At 56.7% G+C, this 27,780-nt stretch overlaps 1 protein-coding gene across 5 annotated transcripts; it reads left to right on the plus strand.

Moving 5' to 3' along the window:
- Nucleotides 1-856: 856 nt before the first annotated feature.
- TMEM94 (transmembrane protein 94) lies at nucleotides 857-27,195 on the plus strand (the record flags this gene model as incomplete). 5 transcript variants are annotated; one of them, XM_080712425.1, is made up of 31 exons in its annotated part: nucleotides 857-898; nucleotides 12,355-12,474; nucleotides 12,730-12,857; nucleotides 13,313-13,449; nucleotides 15,602-15,804; nucleotides 16,112-16,263; nucleotides 16,548-16,650; nucleotides 16,811-16,897; nucleotides 17,142-17,258; nucleotides 17,600-17,656; nucleotides 17,931-18,035; nucleotides 18,181-18,345; nucleotides 18,569-18,778; nucleotides 19,304-19,619; nucleotides 20,672-20,845; nucleotides 21,183-21,285; nucleotides 21,379-21,596; nucleotides 22,317-22,498; nucleotides 22,594-22,732; nucleotides 22,982-23,097; nucleotides 23,232-23,331; nucleotides 23,660-23,768; nucleotides 23,951-24,140; nucleotides 24,382-24,459; nucleotides 24,754-24,839; nucleotides 25,066-25,147; nucleotides 25,445-25,593; nucleotides 25,674-25,768; nucleotides 25,869-25,962; nucleotides 26,063-26,233; nucleotides 27,123-27,195. In XM_080712425.1, the coding sequence occupies 31 exons, from the start codon at nucleotides 875-877 to the stop codon at nucleotides 27,193-27,195; spliced, it is 4,083 nt and encodes a 1,360-aa protein (XP_080568551.1). The 5 variants fall into 5 exon arrangements, with proteins under 5 accessions (XP_080568551.1, XP_080568549.1, XP_080568550.1 ...); XM_080712423.1 differs by having other exon boundaries at nucleotides 875-898; nucleotides 18,181-18,333; XM_080712424.1 differs by having other exon boundaries at nucleotides 875-898; nucleotides 18,181-18,333; nucleotides 18,569-18,730.
- Between the last annotated feature and the right edge of the window lie 585 nt (nucleotides 27,196-27,780).

Consider the following 27,780-nt stretch of genomic DNA (forward strand, 5'->3'; position numbering starts at 1 on the left):
GAGCAGCTCGGGGCCTGTGGGCGTGTGTGTACCAGCAAGCGTGGCGCCTGATTCCCAGCAAATGGGAAGCGAGGGCGCCTGCTCCCAATGGCGGCTGCACACTGAGCGCGCCTCTCCTTCCTCTCTCCTTCCTGTCCTGCCTGCCACTTCCTCATCAGTCCAGTCCTATCTAGATTCCAGATGCCCTGAATATTATTAACCTTAACCCTAATTTCTAAAAATGCTGATAAGCCAAGGCTTTTCCTGTCTGCTGCAAGAGCACACAGGGAACGGAACGCAGCGTGCCTCTGCAAACACAAGGTCGGTAGAGAAGGCTTCGCAGTGCAGAGTCCTTCTGGAGCCCGCTCTCTCCGGCCTCGGAGAGCGGGGCTTGTCCAGGCTGTTGTAGGACACGGCCAGCAGGGCGCTGGTGGTCAGTGGGACCAGTTCTTTTCCCTGTGCCACCCTGGGACTTTCTTTTTCTTTATTTTTATTTTTTATTTTTTGGTGGTACTAGGGGTAGAACCCAGACGCTTTCTACGTCCGGGCTATACTCCCAGACCTATTTTATATTTTATTTGGAAACAGGGTCTCACTACGTTACTGAGAGCCTCACTAAGTAGCTGAGGCCGGCTTTGATCTTCCTGTCTCAGCCTCCCAAGCGCGGGGATTACAAGCGTGCGCCACCACGCCCGGCTCCACCCTGTGACTTTAAAGAGATTGTTGTGTTAGACGATGGCCACCCCGTCCTGCAGCCTGGCCTAAGTGACTTCTTGTCTCTTTTCCCCAGATGCTGTGACTTTGAAGACTCTCTGGGGTTCGTCCATGTTGGAGAGGAGCCTGCCTTCTGGGGGTGAACGCAGTCATCCGGGCATGCCTGCAGTGCCCTGGATCCATGGACCTGAAGGAGAAGCACCTGGTGGGCCCTGCTCTGCTGCCTGTATGGCTGTGGTTGGGATTTCTCTGTTGGACTCTCCCCACCTGGGGTTTTACCCTCAAAATGAGAGAGAGGGTAGGGGGTCTGAGGCTTGCAGGATGGGACCCTTTCTGTGACGGTAGTACTGCTTGGCTGGGAAGGTTGGAGAATGACAGGCAAGCCAGGCACAGTGGCATGCTCCTGTCATTCAGTACTTGGGAAGCTGAGACAGGAGGATCACAGGTTTGAGGCCAACCTCAGCAATTCATTTGTTTGTTTGTTTGTTTGTTTATGGTACTGGAGATGGAACCCAGGGGCATTCTACCTTTGAGCTATACCCCCAGCCCTATTTTTTATTCTTTATTTTAAAACAGGGTCTCACTAAGTTGTGGAGGGCCTCACTAAGTAGCTGAGGCTGTCCGCAAACCAGGATCCTCCTGTCTCAGTTCCCAAATACTGGGATTACAAGCACATGCCACCAAGCCCAGCTTGTATTCTTTCTTTCTTTCTTTTTTTTTGGTGGTACTGGGGATGGAACCCTTCTACCTCTGGGGTACACCCCCAGACCTACTTTATATTTTATTTGGAAACAGGGTCTCTTAAGCCAGAGAGGCTGGCTTCGAACTTGCGTGATCCTCCTGTCTCCGCCTCCCAAGCGCGGGGATTACAAGCGTGCGCCACCACGCTCAGCTGTATTCTTTATTTTGAAACAGGGTCTCTCTAGGCTGATAAGAGTCTTACTACTTGCTGAGGCTGTCCTTGAACCTGTGATCCTCCTGTCTCAGCCTCCCAAGTACTGGGATTACAGGCATGGGCCACCATGTTCTGCTCAGCCTCAGCAATTTAGCAAGACTCTTGGCAACCTAGCGAGAGCCTGTTTCAAAATAAAAACAAAATAGGGCTGGAGGGTAGTTTAGAGGTAGAATGTTCAATCTCTAGTACTCCCCCCCCCAAAAAAAAAAAAGGGCAGCCCAGTTCACACACTGGCATGGCAGCGGGGTTTCTGATTTGGGCTGGCCTGGAGCCAGCCTTCTGCTTCTTGCCCAGAGGTGTGTAATTTAGTTTGTTTGCTCTGTGCTTGGGCTGTGCCCCAACTTGCTGAGCCACGTTGAGGACTGCTGGGCACCCCGTCTGTGGTTAGGGACTGGCTCCCCATCAGACTCCAAACACAGATGCTTAACCAGCTAGGGGCGAGCGGCCCGGCTGGCTGTAAGATTGGCCCGACCTCCAGCTACACCATCTTTGGATGGTAGATTTGTTAATCAGGATGTTCTTCTCCCATGACAAAGAGTGCCCTGGAGGAAGGCCACCTCTCTTCCCTGGCTTCTGTACTCTCTCCTTGGTCTCTGCTAACCCGCTTCCATCTGCATGGATGCCGATAACTAGTCAGCAGCTCTGCGTCATCTCCGAAAACTTCAGTGTGTGCGCGGCCTCCCCAGGGCGCTCCTGCCCATCCAGTGTCACCCCTGCCTGGGCTTTACCTCTGATCATCCTGATCTGCTTTTGGGCACACATACCACGCTGATGCCATTCCCTCTGGGATGCCCTTGACCTTTTCTTTTTTTTCTTTTTTTTTTTTTCTTGCGGGTCTGGGGGTGGAACCCAGGGGCATTCGACCTCCGAGCTACACCCCCTGCCCTATTTTTTATTCTTTATTTTGAAACCGGGTCTCACTGAGTTGCAGAGGGCCTCACTAGGTAGCTGAGGCTGTCTCCGATCCACAATCCTCCGGTCTCAGCCTCCCGAATGCCGGGATGACAAGCGTGCGCCACCACGCCTGGCACCCTTGACCTTTTCCCTAGCAAAATCCTTCTACCCTTGCCTCAAGGCCCAGTTTGGGTGGCATTATCTCCAGGTAAGTCCTCCTTCTCCTCCGAAGGTCACGATACTTCCACCATTGTGCTCATTACACTCTACATAAGCCATCTCTTAGGCCGGGCGTGGCAGCACACGCTTGCAGTCCCAGTACTTGGGAGGCTAAGACAGGAGGACCACAGGTTCGCAGCCAGCCTCAGCGACTTGTGAGGCCCTCTGCAACTTAGTGAGACCCTGTTTCAAAATAAGGAACAAAATAGGGCTGGGGGTGTAGCTTGAAGGTAGAATGCCCCTGAGTTCAACCCCTAGTACCTGGTACCACAAAAGAAAAAAGAAGAAGGAGGAGGAGGAGGAGGAGGAGGAGGAGGAGGAGGAGGAGGAGGAGGAAGAGGAGGAGGAGGAGGAGAAGGAGGAGGAGGAGGAGAAGGAGAAGGAGAAGAAGAAGCCATCTCTTCCTTCCCCTGTATCTCAGTGTCCCCAGCTCCCAGCACAGAGCTGGGCATGTAGCAAAGGCTGAGTAAATATTTGCTAACTTGAGCTTGTGGACAGTGATCTTCCTGTCAAAGGAAGCATGGAGAAGTCTGGCTTGGGAGCTGGGTTTACATTCCCATGCTTCTGGCGGTGCCTGGCTGACCGCTGTGTTCAGCCCCAGGCTTTCTGTGCCTCTGGACCGCTGTGCAGCGGGCTCATGGGCTTGAACGTGGAGCAGGTGTGTTCACGCTCCTGCTCACAGCCACCTCTGGCGGCTCTGCAGGTGTCTATCTCAGCAGTGACTGGCGCCTACACTTGCCTCTCGCAGAGTCTGGCTGCTGTGAATGCTGTTCCCCACCCGATTCCAGAGAGTGCCCCCCAAGAGGCTCTGATGTTGTGCAACGCAGTGGCCTGCCTGGTGGGGGCTGAGTATCTCCCAAACAGAAGATAGTATGTCCTCTGCTTCCAGCCTATGGCTGAAACACCAGGGCCTGGTGTGTTGGGGAAACAGAGTTCTGTGACTGAGGGCACTGGCTTCAACCTGGAGCCTGAGAGAGAAGACCAGAAAGCCTGGCTGGGTAGCTCTGGGAGCTCCTTCTCCTGGAGGATCTCTGTGCCGTTCTTTCTCCATAGATGAGTCCTGAGCTAGAAAGCTACTGCTGTCACCTTAGCAGCAGCCATGGGGTGCTGGTTTTGGAGGCCCTAGGTGCTGGGGAGGTGGCCCTGGCTTGCAGAGGCTAGGTGAGGGATCAACGGCACGAGCGAAGCTGGGTGCGTGATGCATGCCTCTAATCCCAGTACTTGGGGGCTGAGACAGGAGGATTGCAGGTTTGAAGCCAGCTCCAGCAACTTAGTGAGATTCTCATTAACTTAGCAAGTCCCTGTTTCAAAATAAAAGACAAAATAGGCTGGGGTGCCTGGTACTTGGGAGGCTAAGACAGGGGGATTGTAGGTTTGGGCCAGCCTCAGCAATTTTCTCAAATCCTTTTTCCAAATAAAATCTAAATTGGTCTGGGAGTGTAGCTTGAAGGTTGAATGCAGGCTGGGCGTGGTCCTGCATGCTTGTAATCCCCGCGCTTGGGAGGCTGAGACAGGAGGATCACACAGGTTTGAAGCCAACATCAGCTACTTAGTGAGGCTCTCAGCAACTTAGTGAAACCTTGTTTCCAAATAAAATATAAAAAAAGGTCTGGAGTATACCCTAGAGGTAGAAAAGCCCCTGGGTTCCACCTCAGTAACACACACACACACACACACACACACACACACACACACACACCCCTAAAGTGGTTTCTTTCCTTTTTTTTTTTTTTTTTTTTTGAGGTACTGGGGATTGAACCCAGGGGCATTCTACCTCTGAGTCACACCTTCCAGCCCTAATTTTTATTCTTTAATTTGAAACAGGGTCTCACTAAGTTGTGGAGGGCCTCACTAAGTAGCTGAGGCTGGCTGTGAACCTGGCATCCTCCTGTCTCAGCCTTTCAAGTACTGGGATTACAAGTGTGTGCCACCACGCCTGGTACCTAGAGGGGTTTCTACCTGCACAAGTACCTTTCTAGTTGAACCCTGCTTCTAAAGATGAAGGATAGTAAGAGGCATCTTGGAGAAGCGGGACTGAGAGGAGCTGGGTGGCATGATTGATGGTCAGGAGGTCAGCGGGCCCCTCGCTCAGCCTGGATCTGGTTGGCCGTCGCTGGTTGATTTGGCACCCTGCCCCCTTCTGTTTCAGACCTGCCAGTTCTCAGTCGGCTGCAGTGGCAGCTGGAGCCCCTGCTTCTGAGCTGCAGGCTCCCCCTTTCCCATTGCTATATTGAGGCCCACATAACACCCGTGGCAGCCCCTCTGTGCAGTTGATTCCATCTTGAGCCTGCTGCAGAGAAGGGGGGACACCCACTGACGTATGGTTCCCACCTGACCTCTGGGAGCAGGGGCAGGGACCGGAGGCTTTTTCCTGGGCCAAAGCTCATCGTCCTCCCAGTCAGTGGCTGGTACGGAAGCTGACCCCACCCGCCTCTCTTTCCTGCTAGTCTTGGGGACTTCCTGCCCTTAACCTCTGGATTGCCTGGCCCCTCCTTTCTGTCCCCATTCAGCTCTGTTTGGTGGCCCGCAGGGAGCTGTGCTAGCTAGGGAAGGGGGAGGGGAGAGGCCGCTGGTGCAGCTCTCCCCTCCCTGCCGCTCCAGTGTTGTCTAGGAGACCAGGGCCCTGGGGAAGCACTCAGCCTCCCGCCTGCTCTCCAGCTAGGGGACCTGTTCAGCCCTCTCCTCTTTCTGAAGTGGTCTAGCTCCATTCTAGGGATGGCATGGCTAAGATAATCTCCCCTCTCCTCCCCTCCCAGTGCCTCGGCCGCCAACGGGCCCTGTGCTGAGAGCTTCCCTTCTGGTAGACTTCTCCGAGAGCCAACTTCTGGAGCCCCCACTCTCAGTGTTGCTTGATGCTCCAGGAAGGGCCGAGGTGGGAGCCTCAGGGACAGAGAGATGAGGGCCCCCCGGGTGTACCCAGGCAGCCCCAGGTCCCAGCAGGTCTTAGGTGGTGCATGTAAATGCAGTTCTTCTCTCCATATTAGTGGCTGGTGGGGTCCCCATACCACCTGGCAGGAAGGTACTGGACTCCTCCTTGCAGCTGCCTCTGCCCCTGGATTCACGCTTCCACCAACTTCCTGACCCTCCACTCAGCCCTCCTACAAGTCGCTCAGCCTTCTCAGTGGCCTGTCCTTGCAGGACATGGTGCAAGCCCCTTCCTTCCCTCCTTCCTGCAGCTCCAACTGAAAGAGCCGCTGGGCTTGGCTCCATGCTGGAAGCCTCTGGATATTTGGGGTGTGCCCTTGCATGATGGGCTCACACTGAGGTGCCTAACCTTGTCCAGTGGCCTGGGACAGTGGCAGGTAGTCTGCAAAGAGAGCTCCTATTTATGTACCCTAGGGTCCCACTGGATAGCAGCGGTTGTCCTCGGGGGGACCCCAGGCCTTGCAGCGTCTCCTCCCATCTGTCCATCTTTCCCTCTGTCTGTCAATACTCTGGCTGCTGCTTACCCCTCAGTGGCCTCCTCTGAAGAATGGGCCAAGCTCCTGGACCTCTGGCAGAGCAACTTTCTCCTCTCAATCCTCCTTTCCCCTCCCTCCTCCCTCCCTCCCTCCCTCCCTGCCTGCCTGCCTGCCTGTCTCTCTACCTCCCTCCCAGGACTGCTGTTTCAGCCTGCTGCGCTGCTGCCGCCGCCTCCTCCCTCCCTGAATCTGCAGCGTGACTAGAAATAGGCTGAATTAATCAGCAGATTGAAGCTCTGCTCTGCTGCGCCGATTCTCTGCAGCACCAGCTCCTGCGCGCTCCAGCCCTCTCCCTTCTCCTGTCCCTCTCGGTCCCCTGCCTCGGCCTCTCTTTGAGGGCAGCTCAGGCTCTGCCCCATGCTCTTTAAGCAGGCAGAACTATGGATGCCCCATCAGGGCAAGCGCAGCACCGTGAGTATGCCGCCTAGCCTTTCCTGTTTCTCTTAATGATGCTCTGCTTAGTGAGAGAGCCTTTGGGTCAGTGGTTGCCAGAGGAGTCCTGAAGACAGTGCAGACTGGGGGCAGCTAGAACAGGCAGGAGGTGCCCGGGACCTTGGAAGGAGATTGGGATGAAAGCTAGAATGCCAGCACGTCTTAGAGCTACTAGTCAGGTGTCTGCGTCACCCTGAGCAGGGCCAGGGCCCGAGCCTCCCAGAGGGATGTCCTACCAAGGGATGCTGGGACCTGGGTCTCTACATACAGGTAACAGAAGCTCAGGCCTGGGTGCCAGCCCTTCTTGGGGCCAGTGAAGGGGCTTTTTTTTTTCCTTTTTTCTGGATCACATGGGTAACTAAGCCAGAAGCCAGCCATCTGGGCTGGAATGATTTCTTTCCAGGTCATAGTGGCTGATGGGTGTGTGTGAGCCTGGAGGAGGAGGAAGAGGAGGAAGCAGCTCTGCTCTGCCTGCCTTTGACTTACCCGGCTGCAGATGAGTCCTGCTGTGTCTGGACAAACCTAGAAGCGTGGATGGTGGCTGAATCTGCTTCAGGGGCTCAGGCACTGTAGGGTCTGGCTTTTGGGTCCTCTCCTTCCTTGCACTAAGGAGGCTGTGGGGGGCCCTAGAGAGGCGTCAGGTCAGTGTCTAAATTTATAACCTGCCTCACCGAGCCTGGGAGCCTCGATTCCGCTGCTCCTGGAGCAGGCTGACTAGGAAGGAGAAGGGACACCACGCCGAGCGAGCCTCGGAGTGGCTCTGCAAGCCCAGGGGCTGGGCTTCTCTGCAGCACCTGGAGCCCAGGCGTGCCGGCTCTCTGGAGCTTTGCTCTGGTGCTCAGCTTCACATTTTGACAGTTGGTCTTGCTCAGTGGGAGATTCCTGCGGTTGGGATCTGGCAGGCAGAGTTCTTCCACTCCTCTGAGGTCCCCTCAAATCCTCATGCCCTGCTAGCGCCCCTCTTGGGTGGCAGAACAGAGAACAAGATGGCGTGAATGGATGTCCTTCTAGCGTTGAGTTGCTCTCCCCCATATGCCAGAGCATTCACAATGGCAGGATGGGCTGGTGGGCCTGAAAAGCTTCAGCCTTCTCCTGTCTGGCCCCTCTGTGGTGGAGGCCTCGCTCCTGGTCCCAGGAATGTCGGGGGGAGGGGGGCTCTGGCAGTTTCTTGCGTCTCTTGCTGACTCTAGGTATGAGAGGCCAGGTCAGGTTTTGCCTCAGCCTTGTTTATTTTGTTGTTGTGGTGGTGGTTCTGGGGATGGAACCCAGGGGGCGTTCTAGCTCCCAGCTACACCCCCAGCCCTATTTTTTATTCTGTATTTTGAAACAGGGTCTCACTAAGTTGTGGAGGGCCTCACTAAATAGCTGAGTCTGGCTGTGAGCCTGGGATCCTCCTGTTTCAGCCTCCCGAGTACTGGGATGATAAGCGTGCGCCACCATGCTCGGCTCTTAGCCTTGTTTTTATTTCTCGGATAACAGGACCGTGCGCAGTCTCCTGGGTGTGCCCAGGCACACAGAAAACCCAGCTTAACTCCATGCTGAAGGGGCTGGGGCCCATTCTGAATTTTTAGAAAGTAGGATAGTCTCCCACAAGCCCTAAGCTCTGGCTCTTCTGCCATGGGGGGAAGCCAGGGCATCATGAGGAGAAGCAGGGATCTGACCAGGCTCGGCAACTGGGTTGCCTTTGCTGAAGGCCGTGGCCAGCAGGCTAGCCCAGAGAGTGGAGTCCTCGCACAGTGCCAGCCGGTGAGGGCAGGAGCTTCCCCTGGGCAGCATGTAATTACAGAATGGATCATTTTCCCCCTGCTGTGCTGTCTTTAATTCCCTGTCTGAAGTTGGTGCCCCTGGCCAGACACAACCTGCGGGGGCAGGTGCCTTGCAGGCACCCTGCCCTGAAGCACAGTACCTGGAGGCGGGGTTGGGGGGGCACAAAATGGCAGCGCACATGGGAGGCCCTGGGCGTCCAGCTGCCTGGAGGAGGCAGCAGGTTTTGGGGCAGCCGCTGCGTGTCAGTGCCCTTGCGTGTGCGAGGTCTGCAGGTCTGGCTAGTGGAGAGATGCCTCCTCGGCTGTCTGGCCACCCCTCTTCACCTTTTCTCTGCCTTGCTGGGAATGATTCCTTCCCAGGTGTCGGGTCCTGGCTCCAGGCCCGGCAGCTTCCAGCCTATCCTGCAGCCCTGTGTGATTTGCCCAGCCCTTCCTGCCTTTCTCCCTTCCAGGCCCCTCTCTCAGCCCTCCACCTCTGCCGGCCAGCCCTTCCTGCCTCCACCAGGATTTCTTTCTTGGTCGTTTCTGGAGGTGTGGTCCAGGCAGACTTTCCTGTCCATCCCAGGACCTGAGTGTCCTGCTATGGAGAGGAAGCCGGGAAGCCTGAGCCCCAGGGGACACAGGGCAGTGTAAGGGAAGGTGCCAGGAGCTGGGCCTCCTCTCCAGGCCTCTTTATGAGGGAGGAGCAGGCCCAGATCATAGATGTGAGAAGGCGCATGGGCTCCTCTTCTCTGTGTCGCATCCCTCCTTTAGAGTCCCCCGAGGGCCTCTCCTCCTCCGTGGCAGGAAGCTGCAGAACAGACCTTTGTCCCACCTGGCATTCATTTGCCCCAGATCCTGGCTTCTGGAGAGGCCCAGGGTCCTGGCAAAGAGAGGTGGGTACTTCAGAGCACCTTATTTACCCAGGCTGGACGGTGGGCCCCCTGCCCAGAGGCCATTTCCTCCTAAACTGAGTAACCAGTTTATCCCTTCTGGGAAGAAGCAGCTCTTATCTCCATAATCCACCGAAGCCACTGTGTAGAGTGGGATTAGGTGGGATCTAGGCAAGAGGGGTAGAAGCCTCGGGAAGCCCAGCCAGCCAGCGGTTGGCGACAGCGGGGTCACTCAGGTGCACCCACAGTGCCCGGTGTGGGGGAGGGCATGTGGAGATGGAAGAATCCAGTGCCTGTTTTCAAGGAATTGGCAGTCTAGTAGGAGAGCCAGACATGGAAATTATAGTCACATTTAAAGATACAGGCTGAGGGCCAGGCTGACTTCTAGCCTCTGTAATAGAAACCTCCCCCCAAGTACAACCCTGGGCTTTGGGAAAGTGTCCCAGAGGAGGTGACATCTGAGCTATTTCAAAAAAGCATGAATTGAACCAGGTGCAGTGGCGCAGGGCTATAGTCCATTACTTGGGAGGCTGAGACAAGAGGATCGCGGGTTCAAGGACAGCCTCAGTAATTTAGTGAGACTTTCAGCAACTTGGTGAGACCCTGTATAATAAATTATAATATAAATAAATAGATAAATACATTTTATAAATAAAAAGGGCTGGGGATATCACTTAGAGGTAGTATGTCCCTGGGTTAGATCCCCAGCACCAAAAAACAAAAACAAAAAGGAAATAAGAATCGGGGGTGACAAGTGTGCCCTTGGCCAGTAAGTTACATAAAAACATTTGCACGCAAGCTGGAGGGGGGGTCTGGAACACCAGAGCTCCCCAGCGGCCTCACAGAGCAATCGTAGGGGTCAGGACTGGGTGTGTGTGTTCCTAGGGCATGAACCCAAGGGTGTTGTACCTCTGAGCTACACCTTCAGCCCTATTTTATTTTATTATTTATTTATTTATTTATTTATTTATTTATTTATTTTTGGTGGTACTGGGGGTGGAACCCAGGGGCTTTTCTACCTCTGGGTTATACTCCCAGACCTATTTTTTTTAATATACTTTATTTAGAAACAGGATCTCACTAAGTTGCCGAGAGCCTCACTAAGTAGCTGAGGCTGGCTTCGAACCTGTGCCATCCTCCTGTCTCAGCCTCCCAAGCACGGGGATTACAAGCATGTGCAGCCCTATTTTATTTTTTAGTTTGAAACAGAGCCTCACTAAGTTGCGGAGGGCCTCACCAAGTTGCTGAAGCTAGTCTTGAACCTGTGGTCCTCGTCTCAGCTTTCCAAGTACTGGGATTACAGGTATATGCCACCATACCCATCTTGGGCTTGATTTTAAAGGCAGAGGGCCCTGGGTGGTGCACACCTATAGTTCCAGTACTTGGGAGGCTGAGAAAGGAGGGTTGCAGGTTTGAAGACGGCCTCAACAATTTAGCAAGGACTGCAGCAAACTTAGCTAGTCCCTGTTTCAAAATAAAAAATAAAATAGGGCTGAGAGTGTAGCTCGGAGGTAGGATGACTGAGTTCAGTCCCCAGTACCACATACACACAAAGGTAAAGGGCCGTGGATGAGGTGCACCCCAACACTGGCCGGGGTGCTGCAGTGGGTTTGGAAGAGGTAGAGACAGAGTTGTGAGGATAGGATGGGCAGAGGGAGAGGAGGCCAGAGTCTGGGATGGTGCTCAGTGACTAGGTAGCGGTGGTGTGGGAGGAAGGAGAGGGCCTGATGTTTGGACATCCTGACTCCTACCTCCCTGTGAAACAGCTGTGGGGCAAGTTGGTAGAGGGGTCTACACTGAGTTCAGGCTGGGGCTGAAATACAGGGTTTGCAAGCAGACTGGTTGTAGGCAAGGCCGTGGCCAAGGTCACCTGGGGTACACAGCAGTTGGCGGCTCTCCTAAGGTGGTCAGCAGGATGGACAGAGGGAAAAGAATGACCAGAGTCTGAGAAGGGGGAACCAGGGATGGTGGGTGGCGACAAGGGGCGCCCTGGCCCACGAGGCCCCTCAAGACAGCAGGTCGGGCATGTCACCTGGGACCACCCTGTTCATACCATGTTCCAGCCAGCCCTGGTGATGGGAGTGTGGTGGAGACCCAGCCCCGTCTTGCCCTGGCACAGGTGCCTTGTTTTCTGAGATTATGTCCTAATATTCGAGTGTTGCAAGACCCTTTCTTACGAAACGGTGTTACTAGAGGTGGTAGGGTGTTGTTTTTTCTTTTTCCTTTGATGTTCCTAGTAACAATGAAAAGCCGGCATCTCTAAGTTAGTCCTCCCCTATTAAAAAAATATTTTTTTTTCTCGTCTGTGAAATCTGAAAGACAGGCACTCTGAGGGAAACTGGGAGGTGGGCATTAAGGATAGCCTGAGTGGGGCAGGGAGACCGCCCATGGTAGTGGGTTGAGGTCCAGTGAAAGGTGAGTCAGGAAATACTGAGTAGAGCCGGGGGCAGTGGTGCACGCCTGTAATGCCAGCTCCTTGGAAGTCGGAGGCAGGAGGATTTCAAGTCCGAGGCCAGTTTTAGCAACCTAATGAGAAGCCCTAACTCCAAAATAAAAACCGAGCATTGTGGCACATGCTTGTAATCCCAGTACTTGGGAGGCTGAGGCAGGAGGATAGCACAGGTTCAAAGCCAGCCTTGGCTACTTAGGGAGGCCCTCAGCAAGTTAGGGAAACCCTCTATCCAAATAAAATATTAAAAATAGGTCTGGGAGTGTAGCCTGGAAGAAGAGAGCCCCTGGGTTCCACCCCCAGTACCACACACACACACACACAAAAAAAAAAATCTGGGGATATAGTTTAGAGGTCAAATATGTGTCTGGGTTTAGTCCCCAGTACAAACAAAACAATCACTGTGTAGAGAAAGTTTTATTTTTTTTCCTGTTTAAGATTTGGCTTTAAAGGCTAGAGGGTTACACTTTTGAACATTTTAAAATCTGGTAGCAGTTCAGCTGTGCTTACACCCTGCGGGGTAGGAGCTGGTGGAGTAAGGACTGAGGGTCAGGAGGAGAAGAAGGGCCTGCATGGGAGGTGCTGGTGTTGAGTGCCTCCTGCTTCCCTGCAGGGCGAGCCCCCCGTATCCCTGGGCCTGTCCACCCAGAAGGCCCTCAGTGTCCTCAAGGAGCAGCTGGAGGCTGTGCTGGAGGGACACCTCCGAGAGCAGAAGAGATGTCTTACGTGGAAGGTGAAGCCACTTGATGGGCACCAGAGCCAGGGTGGGGCGGCAGAGAAGCTGTGTGCTTGGGCCTGAGAGGGGTGCGACCCGACGGAGGGTTCCCTCTCCTAGTGGTGTCCTGACACCCATCCTGCTGCAGGAGCCCATTTGGCTGCATCCAGCCAAGATCAAAAGGATGAGATCCAGGCGGCCGCAGGGGCCAGGGTGAGGGGAGGCGGCTGGGTTGCGGCTGACAGGCCGTTCACTCTCCCACCTGGCTCCTAGGAGGCCTGGAGAAGGAGCTTTCTGCACCACAGTAACCGCTACTCCTGTTTTCACTGGCCTGGGGCCTCACTCATGCTGCTGGCCGTGTTGCTGCTACTGAGCTGCTGTGGGGGCCAGCCGGCCGGCAGGTAAACAGGCCCTGCCCACCACCACCACTGCCCTCCTCCGTCCCCTAAGACATCCTAGGGCCCCGAGGGGGTTCTTAAGTATATAAGAATCTCTTTGGAGCTGGGTATGGTGATGCACACCTGTGATCCCAGTACTTGGGAGGCTGAGAATGGAGGATCACAGGTTCAAGGCTAGCCTCATCAACGTAGTGAGACCCTGTTTCAAAATTAATAATAAAAAGGGCTGGGAGCATGGTTGGGAGGTGGAATGCCCTTGGATTCAATCCTCAGTACCACAAAAAAAAAAAAAAAAAAAAAAAAGACACCTTGGTCCCTCAACTAGGGCCAGAGGCTTGACTGGATTCAGGAACCAGACGAGACTCTCTTCTCAGAGGGCTGGGAGCATCTTGGTCCTGGGGGATGGCTGGGCCCTTACTCCCTGAAAATACAGTCCCCTCTGCATCCTCCGACACCAGCCATGGGGTGGAGCTGGTGAATGCCTCTGCGCTGTTCCTCCTGCTGCTTCTCAATCTCTTCCTCATTGGACGACAAGATCTGTTAAAGCGCCGAGAGGTAGAACGCAGGCTTCGGGGGATCATTGACCAAATCCAAGGTGAGGCCAAGAGCCAGGCATGTCCGTGGAAAGATGCCCAAGGACACGCCAGAGCCTAAGAGCCCCCCTGCACCGAGCACCGGGGGTGACCTGTGGGTGTCGTAATCGGGACAGATAGAAGGATGCCCCACTCCTGAAGCAGGGCAGTGGGCCATGGGCCAGGCCCTTGTCTCTTGGCAAGAGGGCAGTTGAGATAGTCTCTTCCAAATCTGCCTTGCGCGATGTTACTGAGCTAGGGGGGTGGGAAGGTAGACCAGGGAAGCTGAGATGCTCGAAGGAATCAGGGTGGGGGCAAGGAGCCGGGAGCCCATATGAGCAGCCCAGTCCTAAGGGAGTGGGGATGTTGCTGGCGTCCTTCTGTCTGTCCAGTGTTATAAAGCTCTGGCTATAGATGGGGAGTGATTACTTAGGCTCTCTGGAGAGAGACCAGGCCTCCTGCTTTCCAGGGGCGCAAGGTGTCAGAGACGCTGTACGTGCTCCCAGGAGGCCTTTCTTTGGTGGTCCTGGATGGTAGATGTTTAAATGCTAAGTGATGATGTGTTTATCATTTTGAAATGGCTAGTGACAACCATGTGCCAGGCTCTGGGAGTACAGCAATGACCAGGAAGGTTGGCCCTGCTCTCCAGGAGCTTAGTCTCCTGCTCCCAGCACTGTCAGCGGCTCCCTCTGGCTCCTCCATGCCATCCCAGGTGCTACCTGTGGTTTTCCAGAGCCTCTGTGAAGGCTCCAGCCTCCCTGTCTGGCCTCTCCCCTTACTGCCCATCCTCCCGCTACAATTGTTCACCCGCCCCAGGCCCCCTGCCTTTTAACCCTGACATTTCACCCATTCTTCCTGGCCCATCTCAAATGGTCCTTCCCTGTATCCATCTCTGGAAGTCCTGGCAGCTAAGATGACTACTTCCACCTCTACAGTTCTCAGGCCCTGGGATCTTCCTTAACACACTTAGCTCAGGTGTGCCTTATAGTAGCTCTTTAGGGCAGGACCATCGTCGTCACCTTGTACCCTGGGCCCTCTTTGCAAAGTTTGCCACGTGTCTGCCTTCCTTCCTTCCTTCCTTTTTTTTTATTTTTTTAATTTTTTGTGCTACTGGGGGTGGAACCCAGGGGCTTTCTACCTCCAGGCTATACTCCCATACTTTTTTTTTTTTTTTTTTGGTGGTACTGGGGTTCCTGGAAGCCCTTCTACCTCTGGTCTACACTCCCAGACCTCTTTTTACATTTTATATTTGGAAACAGGGTCTCCTAAGCCAGCGCGCGGCTGGCTTCGAACCTGCGCGATCCTCCTGTCTCTGCCTCCCAAGCGCGGGGATTACAAGCGTGCGCCACCACGCCTGGCTCCCATACCTTTTTTTTATATTGTATTTGGAAACAGGGTCTCACTAAGTAGCTGAGGCTGGCTTCGAACCCGTGCGATCCTCCTGTCTCAGCCTCCCAAGCGTGTGCCACCACGCCCAGCTTCCTTCCTTCCTTTCTTTCCTTTTTTCTTTCTTTCTTTCTTTTTTTTTTTCTTGTGGTACTGGGGATTAAACCCAGGGCATTTTACCTCCAAGCTACATCCCCAGCCCGATTTTTTATTCTTTATTTTGAAACAAGGTCTCACTAAGTTGTGGAGGGCCTCACTAAGTAGCTGAGGCTGGCCGTGAACCTGTGATCCTCCTGTCTCAGTCTCCCAAGTACTGGGATTATAAGCATGCACCACCACACCCGGCTTCAAATGTCTTTCATTGGAGAGAGGGTACAAAAGATAAGAGGTTCAGGCTGTAAGAGGAGATGGAGCTGGATGTAGTGACTCACACCTGTAATCCCAATAACTTGGGAAACTGAGACAGGAGGATCGCAGATTCAAGGACAGCCTCAACAAGTAGTGAGACTCTCATCAACCTAGTGAGACTCTGTTTCAAAATAAAAATAATGCTGGGGGTGTAGCTCAGGGATAGAATGCCTCTAGGTTTAATCCATATTTCCCCCTCCCCCGCATATACACACAAAATAATACCTCTGGGTTTCATCCCCAGTACCAATAAAAAAGGAGGTGAAGGTGCCTGGGCTAGAGTGACTGGTGCTTGAAGCGCAGAGTGGAGTGTGACATTCCTCTGGGTGTGCTTGGCTGACTGGAGGGTGAGAAGGTCATGTCCCTCTCCCCTTCCATCAGATGCCCTCAGGGATGGCAAGGAGATCAAGTGGCCCAATGCCATGTATCCAGACCTCCACATGCCCTTCGCCCCTTCCTGGTCCCTGCACTGGGCCTACAGAGACGGACACCTGGTCAACCTGCCAGTTAGCCTGTTGGTAGAAGGAGACATCATAGCCCTGAGGCCGGGCCAGGAATCCTTCGCCTCTCTGAGGGGGATCAAGGTAGCTGGAGCTGGGATTCTTCCGGGGAGCTGTCCTGGGAACAGTCGTAGACAGTTGGGGTCCCGGGGAGCTCCCAGCCAGCTCTACAGGCTGCAAGGGCTCTCGGGCAGAGCTGGGACCTCCTTGTCTTCTTTTTGTCGTTCTTTCTCCTCCCCAATCCTCACGCCCTAGGAGTCCAGTCCCACAGGCCCCACCCTGGCAGTCTCCTTGCCAGTGGATAGTCCCTGGCCCTGGGAGCCATGTCCACCTAGCTGGCATTGCCCTGGAGTGGCCTGCGACGGAACCCTTTCATTCCCTGTGGCTGCAGGATGATGAGCATATAGTCCTGGAGCCAGGAGACCTTTTCCCCCCTTTCTCTCCGCCACCCTCACCCCGGGGAGAAGTGAAAAAAGGGCCTCAGAACCCCCAGCAGCACCGGCTCTTCCGTGTCCTGGAGACCCCTGTGGTTGACAACATCAGGTAGGGCTGCTTCCTGCGCCTGCTGTCCTGTCCCCGGGGCCTCCTGTGACAAGGAGGGGCCGTCCACCCTGGGCTGCCCTGAGTGCGGGGGCACTCTTAGGGAGTGCTGCCTACCTGGCGTGACCAGAGGCGAGCTCTGGAGGTGGCTTCATGGCCCTCTGCTGGAGCGTCATTGGCCAGGGCCGGGGCAGACGAGGACTCGCTGGTGCTCAGTGAAGCCCCTCTCAAGGTGCAGGTTTCTGGCCTGTCCCCTGCGCAGGGCTGAGGGTCACCTCTTTCTGCAGATGGTGCCTGGACATGGCCCTGTCCCGCCCAGTCACCGCTCTGGACAACGAGAGGTTCACAGTGCAGTCGGCGATGCTGCACTATGCCGTGCCCGTGGTCCTGGTGCGTGGGGATGCGGGGCAGTGGAGAGGGCCGGTCATGGGGGAGCCCGGGGTGCCTGCAGAGCGGCCAGGGGAAGCCTGCGGTGTGAATGGCAGAGGAAGGGAGCCCGGAGCCGGTTCCTCCGAGGGGGGCTCAGGCTGTGCCCCTTCTGCGCCCACAGGCCGTTTTCCTCATCACCAACGCCCTGCGCTTCGTGTTCCGTGCCCCTGGGGTCACTTCCTGGCAGTACACCCTCCTTCAGCTCCAGGCAAGGATGGCCTTTTCTTCTCTCTTGTACTTCTGTGTCCCGTGGGACCAGTCCCCTCACACGGCCCTGACTGCCCTTCCCGCCCCGCAGCCCAGCGTCCCAGGACTTCAGCGTGAGAAAACATCCTCCTCTTCTCCCGTGCTCCTTCCTACAGGGGTGGGCCGTGGCAGGGCAGTCTTCCCCTCCTCCGTCCCTCCAGCCCAGCAGCACCTTGGGAGCCATCGTATGGTCTGCTCCTTCTTAGGTGAATGGCATACTGCCCATCCTCCCCCTGCTCTTCCCGGTCCTCTGGGTCCTGGCCATGGCCTGTGGAGAGGCCCGCGTCTTGGCGCAGATGAACAAGGGCTCACCCAGCTCCCTGGTAGGTGTTCCAAGGCATCTGGGTGACGGTGGGGGGAACAGAAAGGGAATTGGCTGTGCCCAAGAAGCAGGGGCGGAAGTCCAGCCGGGCCTTGGGCTGAGCATGTTGGAGGTCCTGAGCAGCTCAGCGAGGGCTCTGGCCCTTTCCACTGCAGAAGAGCCTCTAGACCAGGCCTGGGTGTGGGGCACCTTCCTCCTGACTCCCACAGTGGGGCATCAGGACTGCCCAGATGCCCTTTACCGGGGGTGGTGGGAGCCTTACTGGTGTGGGCCTCCACATTGCCAGTGTGGAGGCCTGGGTGAAGGCGGCATTTTTCTTCACTGAAGCCCTCCTCTCTGCAGCTCGCCAAGTTCTCGGAAGACACTCTCAGCAGCTACACAGAAACGGTCTCCACCCAGGTATGCTGACTGGAGTAGTTCTGTCTGGGGACCCTGCAGCCACAAGCCCCTGAGCCCTCTGGCTCCTTCTTGGAACCTGAGGACTTGCACGTCAGCCTGACTCTTGGGCGCTCCCCACCTCCATCCACTGCTGCACGAGGACACTACCCAGGCCTGATCCCATGACATATCAACACCCCGTCCCAGAACCCCAACTTCCTGGTGCTCCTCCAAAGGCCATCTCTAGGGAAATAAGGCTGAGCTCCAAATGGCCTCACAGACTTTCTTCTACCAGGAAATGCTGCGATGCATCTGGGGCCACTTCCTGCGGGTGATCCAGGGGACGTCGCCAACCCTGAGCTACAGTGCCAGCCTCCTGCACAACTTGGGCTCCGTCACGGTGAGGGAGGCCCTGCGGGAAGGAGCCACCTGTCAGACCAGGCCTGCTGTCTGGCTGGGGCCAGACTGTTCATCCACTTGAGTGGCCCCTGGGCAGCTTGGGCCAGTGCCAAGCCCCTTTGCAGTCCTGGTCTCTCTCCCTGCAGGTCCTTTGCTGTGTAGACAAACAGGGGATCTTGTCATGGCCAAATCCCAGCCCAGAGACGGTGCTGTTCTTCAGCGGGAAGGTGGAGCCCCCTCACAGCAGCCATGAGGATCTCACTGATGACCTGTCCTCCCGCTCCTTCTGCCATCCTGAGGTAGAGGAGGAGGTACGGCTGGCTCCTGTGGGCCCGACCGGGCCAGGCCACTGAGCCTTGGAGCCTGGCCACTGGCCTTGGGGGCAGGGAGAGGATTAGGAGGGAGAAGGGGGGCTCAGGCACTCCTGGGAGCTGCTTCCAAGTGGCTAAGGCAGTGGGGGGCCAGGAACTGCCCATCTCCTCAGTGCTCAGGGGCCGTGGGACCCTGATCCCAGGCCTGATCTCCTGTCCTCAGCCCCATGAACGAGACGCTCTCCTGGCTGGCTCCCTCAACAACACCCTTCACCTTTCCAACGAGCAGGAGCGTGGCGACTGGCCCGGCGACGGCCCCAAGCCCCCTGAGCCCTACTCTCACCATAGGGGGCACAGCCGCAGCAAACACCCGTCAGGCTCCAATGTGAGCTTTAGCAGGGACACCGAGGGTGGCGAGGAAGAGCCCGGCAAGGTGAGCGGAGGGGGCAGCAGCGAAGCCACCTCATCCGCCAGAGGCCACTGGGTCTCCCCTGCCAGATGGGCACCCATGGCCTGGACTGATGGGGTCTGAAAGAGTGCAGTCACGCGCAGCCCTCTCGAGAGCCCCCAGCCCTGGCCAGCGAGGCCTGCCCTCAGTGTGGTGGGCCCGACCCCCTCCAGTGCTCTGGTGGTCACCAGCCTCTTGCTTAGAACCTTCTGAGCACACTAAGCCATGGCTTCCTCTCAGGTATCATTCCCTGGCTGAGAAAGCTCCTCCTTGTGTCCTCCCTGTTTGGTGTGTCCCTCTTTATCAGAAATGCCAGTGGTGTAGACATAGAAGCAGACAGGAGCCCAAGGACAGGGAGGGCCTCAAGAGGGACAGCTTGGCACACCTTCCCGTGGGCCCAGCCTGGGCAGTGGCCGGAAGGCGGAGGGTGGAGCCAGGGCCCGTCCCCTACCTCCTCCTCCTCCTCCTCCTCCTCCTTTGGGCCTCAGACTCCCTCTCCTGCATCTTCAGGCCCACACTGGGATGGAGGGCGAGCCCTATGAGGCTGAGGACTTTGTGTGCGACTACCACTTGGAGATGCTGAGCCTGTCCCAGGACCAACAGAACCCCTCCTGCATCCAATTCGATGACTCCAACTGGCAGCTCCACCTCACCTCCCTCAAGCCCCTGGGTCTCAACGTGCTTCTGAACCTGTGCAACGCCAGCGTCACAGAGCGCCTGTGCCGATTCTCGGACCACCTCTGCAACATCGCCCTGCAGGAGAGCCACAGCGCAGTGCTGCCCGTGCACGTGCCCTGGGGCCTCTGCGAGCTGGCCCGCCTCATCGGTATGGCTTGTGGGGGTGGTGGCAGGTTGGGGCTGGCTGGGGACTGCAGGCCCACGGAACAGGCGTGGCACAGGCCTGCCTGCCATGGTGGCCCACACCTGTGATCCCAGCATTTGGGGGGCTGAAACAGGAGGCTAAAACAGAAGGAGTGCTGGTTTGAGGCAGCCTCAGCAACCTAACAAGACCCTCAGCAACTTAGTAAGACCCTGACTCAAAATTTAAAAAATAAGCTGGGCATGGTGGCGCACACTTGTAATCCCAACATTGGGGAGGCTGAGACAGGAGGATCGCAGGTTCACAGACAGCTTCAGCTACTTAGTGAGGCTCTTTACAACTCAGCAAGACCCTGTTTCAAAATAAAGAATAAAAAAATTGGGCTTGGAGGTGTATAGCTCAGAGATGGAATGCCCCTGGGTTCCATTTCCAGTACTGCAAAAAAAAAAAAAAAAAAAAAAAATTAAAATAAGCTGGGTGTGGTAGTGCATGCTTATAATCCAGTATTTGGGAGACTGAGACAGGAGAATCGCAGGTTCAAAGCCAACCAGCCCTGGCAACTAAGCAAGGCTCTCAGCAACCTAATGAGACCATTTCTAAATTAGATATAAAATTGGAACGGGGTTTGGGGAGGTGTTATAGCTTGATGGTAGAATGCCCCTGGGTTCAGTATTCAGTATAAAAAATAAAAGAAAAGAAAAATGAAAAGACCTGGGAGGTATAGCTTCGAGGTAGAATGTCTCTGGGTTTAATCCTCAAAACCTCAAAAATAAATAAATAAAAAGTAAATAAACAAAAAGGGCTGGGGATGTAGCTCAGAGGTAGCATGCCCCTGGGCTCAAGCAGCAATATATAAAACAACAAAAGCAAACAGGCCTGGCTTGTCACGTGCACCATCCACTCTTAACGTGTGAGGGCCCCTGTTAACCAGACGCTGCCGTGCGGCGGAGCGCCCTAGTCTGGGAAGAGAGCAGAGTTGGACGAGAAGGCGGAGGGAGCTGGCCAGAGTGACTGGGCCGCGGGCAGCGTGTGGCCCTGACTCCCACCGCTGTCCGCAGGCTTCACTCCCGGGGCCAAGGAGCTCTTCAAGCAGGAGAACCACCTGGCACTCTACCGCCTGCCCAGCGCCGAGGCCATGAAGGAGACCCTGCTGGGGCGGCCCTCCTGCGTCACCAAGCGGCGCCCTCCCCTCAGCCACATGATCAGCCTCTTCATCAAGGACACGGCCACCAGTGAGCCTCATCCAGCTCAACCCCATGCAGTGGGAGCTTGGTGGGGGAGCTCTGCCCGTCCACTTCTGGGGAGGACTGGGTGGATGAATGGCAGGCCACTTCCTGCATCCTCTAGTGTGGTAGGGCCTGGGGCTGGCACGCAGGACGGGAAGTGTGGTGTCTGTGACCAGCCCAGTGGTGTCCTGTAGAGGCTTGCTGTCTCCGAGGCCTGAGGGCCGGCCGCTGTCCAGGGCTCCTTCACACCCTATTCAAGGACAGCGCTGTGCTTCCTGCCATGTTTTGGGGGGGCAGGGCCAGCCTGGGGCCCTCATTTTTAGTGTCTCCTTCCCACCTTCAGGCACAGAGCAGATGCTGTCCCATGGCACGGCCGACGTGGTCTTGGAGGCCTGCACAGACTTCTGGGATGGAGCTGACATCTATCCCCTTTCGGGTTCTGACAGGTAGGCGAGGAGCTTGCTAGTCTGCCTGCCCACGTGGCAGTCGCAGCGCATCCCAGGACCACTCGCCTGACTTTCTCTCTGCTTCCCCGGCAGAAAGAAAGTGCTGGATTTCTACCAGCGAGCCTGCCTGTCTGGTTATTGCTCCGCCTTCGCCTACAAGCCCATGAACTGTGCGCTGTCCTCCCAGCTCAATGGCAAGTGCATTGAGCTGGTGCAGGTGCCTGGCCAGAGCAGCATCTTCACCATGTGCGAGCTGCCCAGTACCATCCCCATCAAGCAGAACACCCGCCGCAACAGCTGGAGCTCTGACGGTACCATTCACATCCGTCCCAGTGGGGCCGGGGAGCCCCGGAGGGCCGCGGCACTGCTGGAGGCAAAAGGTGCCGCGGGCACCGCACAGGAGCTGGGGTGCCTGCGTGGCACTCACTGGCCAGTGACATGGGGCCCCCAGCTTTCTCATCGATACGTAGGCACTTGCTCAGCCCTCCTCACTGGTCTGTTGTGATGTTTAAGGGTGTTAATGTAGATGAAGCACTTTCTTGGAAAGTTATAAAACAGTGTACAGTTAGACAGCATTGGCCTGAGTCAGACAAAACCCCAGGCCACAAGTCCTGCCGGAGCCCAGGGACTCCCACCCCTCCCACCCCAAACACATACACGTAGGGCGCCTTAGGAAGCAGGAGACCCTGTGCTAAAGCCGAGTGGGGCCTGCCCCTCCCCCTGGAGCAGGGCTGAGCCGGAGCTGGGCCAGGCTCTGCTGGGCTCCCCGGACGGCCACCTGACTGATAAGTACCTTCCATTGTCTTCTCTCCCGTGTCTGTTGGCGCCTTTGTGTGTCTTGGCTGTGTGTGCCCGTGCGGCTGTGTGTGTGGTCCCCCGGGTCCATGTGCTGGTTGGTTTGGGTGTGGCACCTGTGTGTGTGGCCCTGGGCTGCCTCCTGGCATCCGCTGGTTCCTGGGTGTCCTGACTGGGCCGTGTCACCGGTGTCCTGCCGCGTGTTCGTTGGCTCTGTGTCTTGTGCCTGCCTGAAGAAGGGATCGGGGAGGTGCTGGAGAAGGAAGACTGCATGCAGGCCCTGAGCGGCCAGATCTTCATGGGCATGGTGTCCTCCCAGTACCAGGCCCGGCTGGACATCGTGCGCCTCATCGACGGGCTGGTCAATGCCTGCATCCGCTTCGTCTACTTCTCTTTGGAGGATGAGCTCAAAAGCAAGGTGGGAGGCCGTGGGAGGGCCCTGCCCTCTGCTGCCACCGGCCCTCTCCCCAGGGGCGTCTGGGCCGTGGGCTCATTGCCTTCTGCCTTTTTCAGGTATTTGCAGAAAAGATGGGTCTGGAGACTGGCTGGAACTGCCACATATCTCTTACACCCAATGGCGACATGCCTGGCTCAGAAATCCCTCCCTCGAGCCCTAGCCATGCAGGCTCCCTGCATGACGACCTGCATCAGGGTGAGGGCCAAGGCTTGGTGGAATGGGGTGGTGAGAGGTTTCTCTCCTGGAGCCACAGCTCACAGATCCTGTGCGGATCCCTCTGGATAAGTCGACTCTTGGAAAATGGCCTCAACGTTCCCACAGGCTCCAGCAGTGGGCAGGGGAAGTGTGGAGACCTGGAGGCAGGAAGTTATGTGCTGCCTGCAGGGCAAGGACAGGCCCCCAGAAGGCTGGCCCCAGATGAGAGACAGGCTTTTGTCTCCACAGTGTCCCGAGATGATGCAGAAGGGCTCCTCCTCATGGAGGAGGAGGGCCACTCAGACCTCATCAGCTTCCAGCCCACGGACAGTGACATACCCAGCTTCCTGGAAGACTGCAATCGGGTATGATGGCAATACCCGTTCCCTTTTCCCCCAGGTGGCGGTGGCTCCACTGGTCCAGAGGAGAGATGGGCAGGAAGGGGGGAGGCAGGAAAGCACCCCTGCTCCCCATCCTGAGGCCACTCCACTTTCTCCAGGCCAAGCTGCCCCGGGGCATCCACCAGGTGCGGCCCCACCTGCAGAACATTGACAATGTGCCCCTGCTGGTGCCCCTCTTCACTGACTGCACGCCCGAGAGTGAGTGCTGGGGCCCCGTGTGCCCTGCGTGTGACCTCTGCCAGGCCGGGGCACCTTCAGGCTCCAGCAGCATGTAGGCGACCTTTGCAGGGCGTGGAGGGAGCTGGGCTGGGATTGGTGGGGAGCCCCAGGGGGCTGTGCTATGGGTGCGCCCATCCCAGGGCGCCAGACACGACAGCATCCATGACGCGTCCATTGATCGTGCTGTTGGGGTGGGATTGTTCCAGAGTGGGGCCTGCTTTCCATTGCTTCTGCTCTCCTAGCTGCTGGGTCTCTGCTGACACCGCCTGGGGCCCCACCTGTCTGACTCTTGCACTCTGCCCTCCAGCCATGCGTGAGATGATAAAGATTATGCAAGAATATGGGGAGGTGACCTGCTGCCTGGGCAGCTCTGCCAACCTGAGAAACAGCTGCCTCTTCCTGCAGAGCGACGTCAGGTCAGGGGCCAGCCTCTGCCTCTCAGGCCCCGGACAGGCCTGTGTGGGGCTGAGGCACATCCTGTGGTTGCTCTTGCCCTGGCTGGGACCCGGGCACCTGGTGGCGGTGGGAGGATGGGGATGGGCTGCTGAGTCCTGTGGGAGAGTGCGGCTCACAGGTGGGCTCTCTCTATCCTGAGTAGCATTGCCCTGGATCCCCTGTACCCATCCCGCTGCTCCTGGGAGACATTTGGCTACGCCACCAGCACCAGCATGGCCCAGGCCTCGGATGGCCTTTCTCCCCTGCAGCTGTCAGGGCAGCTCAACAGCCTGCCCTGTTCCCTGAACTTTCGCCAGGAGGAAACCATCAGCATCATCCGGCTTATTGAGCAGGTGGGGGGTTTGGACGGCTGGTAGAGGGAGAGGTACATGTCCCATCTGAGGCGCCTTGGGGGACAGAGTTGCGACACAGGATTCACCTGGGCCCGTGGACCTCACGCCCAGGCCTTGAAGCAAGCAGCTGAGTTTGCCTGTGCGCCTTGCTCTCAGGAGCATCATGGGCTTGTAGCTCTTGGCTGTAGGCCTGAGAGAGGTGAGCGACCACAGGTCACAGTCTGTCCCTCTTGGTCCCCAGGCTCGGCATGCTACCTATGGTATCCGAAAGTGCTTCCTCTTCCTGCTGCAGTGCCAGCTGACCCTCGTGGTCATCCAGGTGAGCTGGGGCTGGCACAGGCATTGCCCCTCCCCACCTACCTGCTTCTTTGTACAAGGACCAATTGAGAATCTGAGGAGGGAGGCTGGGGTGCAGCACAGCCAAGGAGTCCCCAGAGCCGCTGTGAAACCCTTGGGCATTTGGAGGTGACCTGTTGGTAGAACAGTGTGCTCTCTGGCCCCAGCTCCTCAGCCTGGACTTGAGCATCCCCTGGGCAGGGCCCGGCCCTGAGACCCTGGCGTCCTAGTAACTTGCCAGAATCTAATTGTGGTTCCTGGGTTCTTCTTGGCCTAGTTTCTTTCTTGCCTGGTCCAGCTGCCACCACTTCTGAGTACCACGGACATCCTGTGGCTGTCCTGCTTTTGCTACCCTCTGCTCAGGTGAGAGGCCTGTGGCCACTCTGTGCCACACAGCCGGGGCCAGGATGTCGGTGGCATCCGGAGGAGCCCGGCGTGTCTGGAGGGTGCACCTCTGATGCGGGAGGCACTGAAGGAGTGTCCCTCTGTGTCCTCCACCTCCCTTCCAGACTCGACCTCACTCCCCCAGCTCCCTAAAGACTTTCCTTATGAGACACTCACTGTTCCTTCATCTGCTCTTGCTCCCCAGCATCTCTCTGCTGGGGAAACCACCCCATAGCTCTATCATGTCTATGGCTACAGGGAAGAACCTTCACTCCATTCCTAAGAAGGTAAATAAGGCCGGCCTGCCGAGCTGGGGCCTTGAGGAGGAATGCCAGTGGTGTGTGTGTGTAGGGGGGGGGGTAAAGGTTGAGAACTGGGAAGGGCCTGACCTGGAAGGCTCTGTACTCGGGAGACCTGGACAGCTTGCATGTGGTCAGAAGAGGTGGCAGGTGGAGCTGAGAAACGTCCTTGCTGGGGGTGCGGTCCCTGATCCTTAACCCCCGGGCCTGTCCACTTGCTGAGAGCCTGTGGGGCCAGCAGAGGGGCCACCGGCTGCGGGAGTGACCTCCTCCCTTCTCCTGCAGACCCAGCACTACTTCCTGCTCTGCTTCCTGCTCAAGTTCAGCCTCACCATCGGCTCGTGCCTCATCTGCTTTGGCTTCACCCTGCAGAGCTTCTGTGACAGCGCCCGGGCCCGCAACCTCACCAACTGCTCCTCGGTCATGCTGCGCAGGTGCGTCTCCGGCTTCCCCCTCTACACCCCGGCCCTCTCCCCCGTCTCCCCAGAGGCTGAGCCTCGTCTCGCTCCGGCAGTGATGACGACAGAGCCCCAGCCTGGTTCGAGGACTTTGCCAATGGATTGCTGTCGGCCCAGAAGCTCACGGCCGCCCTCATCGTCCTGCACACTGGTGAGGGCTGAGAGGGACCACTAGGGGAGGCCCCAAAGCGGCGGGACAAGACTGGGGCCAGTGGGGTCTGACGCCACCGCCTCGGCCCCGTTTCCTGCAGTCTTCATCTCCATCACCCACGTGCATCGCACCAAGCCCCTGTGGAGGAAGAGCCCACTGACGAACATTTGGTGGGCTGTGACCGTGCCTGTGGTGTGAGTCGCGCTTGGTAGAAGGGGCCATGGGGTGCGAGGGGCTCCCGGAGGGAGGCAGGCTGGCCCGGGGCTCACACAGGGCGGCCTCCTCTCCTCACAGGCTGCTGGGTCACGTGGTCCAGACGGCTGTGGACCTGCAGCTGTGGACACACAGGGACAGTCGTGTCCACTTCGGCCTGGAGGACGTGCCCCTGCTCACATGGCTCCTGGGCTGCCTATCCCTGGTCCTTGTGGTGGTCACCAACGAGATCGTGAAGCTGCATGAGATTCGGTGAGCTGCCACCAGGGCTCCTCCCTGGGGCTCAGGCGTGTCCCCTGGGCCACCTTCCGCCCATCAGCATCCTCCCCGCCCTCCCTCCTCCAGTGCCCTGCCCCATCCTCTGGTTTGAGGGTCTACAACAACCAGCATTTTTTTTTTGGTGTGTGGTACTGAGGATTGAACCCAGAGGTATTTTACCTCCAACCTGCACTCCCAGCCCTACTTTATTATTTATTTTATTTATTTATTTTTGGTGGTACTGGGGTTCCTGGAAACCCTTCTACCTCTGGGCTGCACTCCCAGACTCGTTTTATATTTTTTATTTTGGAAACAGGGTCTCTTAAGCCAGGAAGGCTGGCTTTGAACCTGTGCAATCCTCCCGTCTCCGCCTCCCAAGCGCAGGGATTATAAGCGTGCGCCACCATGCCCGGCTAACTTATTTTTACTGTGAAACAGGGTTTTGGTAGGTTGATGGGAGTCTCAGTACTTGCTGAGTACTGAGTACTGAGTCCTCAAGCTTGTGATCCTCCTAAGTACTTAGCCTTCCAAGTAGTGGGAGTACAAGCATGCGCCATCATGCCTGGCTAACAACTAGCATTTTCTTTTTATCTCTTCTTTTTCCTTTCTTTCTTTCTTTCTTGTTTTTTTTTTTTTTTTTTTTTTTTTTTGCGGTACTGGGGATGGAACCCAGGGGCATTCTATCTCAGAGCTATACCCTCAGCCCTATTTTTTATTCTTTATTTTGAAACAGGGTCTCACTGAGTTGCAAAGGGCCTCACTAAGTAGCTGAGGCTGTCCGTGAACTGCGATCCTCCTGTCTCAGCCTCCTGAATGCTGGGATTACAAGCGTGCACCACCACACCCAGCATTTTAATCTCCTGTCCCCCTCTCCCCCAAACAGGGTCCGTGTGCGCTACCAGAAACGACAGAAGCTACAGTTTGAAACCAAGCTGGGCATGAACTCTCCTTTCTGAGCCACTGGCCATGGCGGCCACGGCTGACCTGTTCCTGAGTCGGGGAGTTGGTTATCATGAATGTTTCAGTTTGCTCTTGTGCCCGGCCCCATGGCACCCGAGGCCCAGCTCTGGTCACTGGAGACTCCGCTGTCTTCAGATCCCGGGGCTTGAGGAGAAGCTGAGGAGCTGTGGTCCTCACCCAACAGGATCCTCTGGCTCTTCCCTGGCCTTGCCAGGGGCACTCTTGAATGTATGACCTCAGGCACTTGGTAGAGGGGCCCTTGGCCCCCTCCCCTGTGGGCTGACCCCTTCAGGGTCTCCTCACCCAGTGCCCTCTGCTCTTGCATCTGTGGTGCAGCCTCTGAGCCTTTTTTTTTTTTTTTGGAAGAGCAATGGCCGTTGCCATGGGAGATGGTGCGTCCTCCCTGCCTCCTGTCTTCCTGGGGCCAGGGCCAGGGCCAGGGCGTGGCCTCACCTGAACCTGAGGATGGGGAGGGGCCCACCTCGCTTGGAGCCTTTCCCCTTGTCTGCGCTCAGCTGGCTGCAAGTCAGGCCCGGGGATGTGGCCCCGGTTTCTGTAGCCCCTGCCCTTATCCCGTCCTG

The sequence above is a fragment of the Muscardinus avellanarius genome (genome assembly GCF_963383645.1).
Source record: "Muscardinus avellanarius genome assembly, chromosome: 16".
Lineage (NCBI taxonomy): Eukaryota > Metazoa > Chordata > Mammalia > Rodentia > Gliridae > Muscardinus > Muscardinus avellanarius.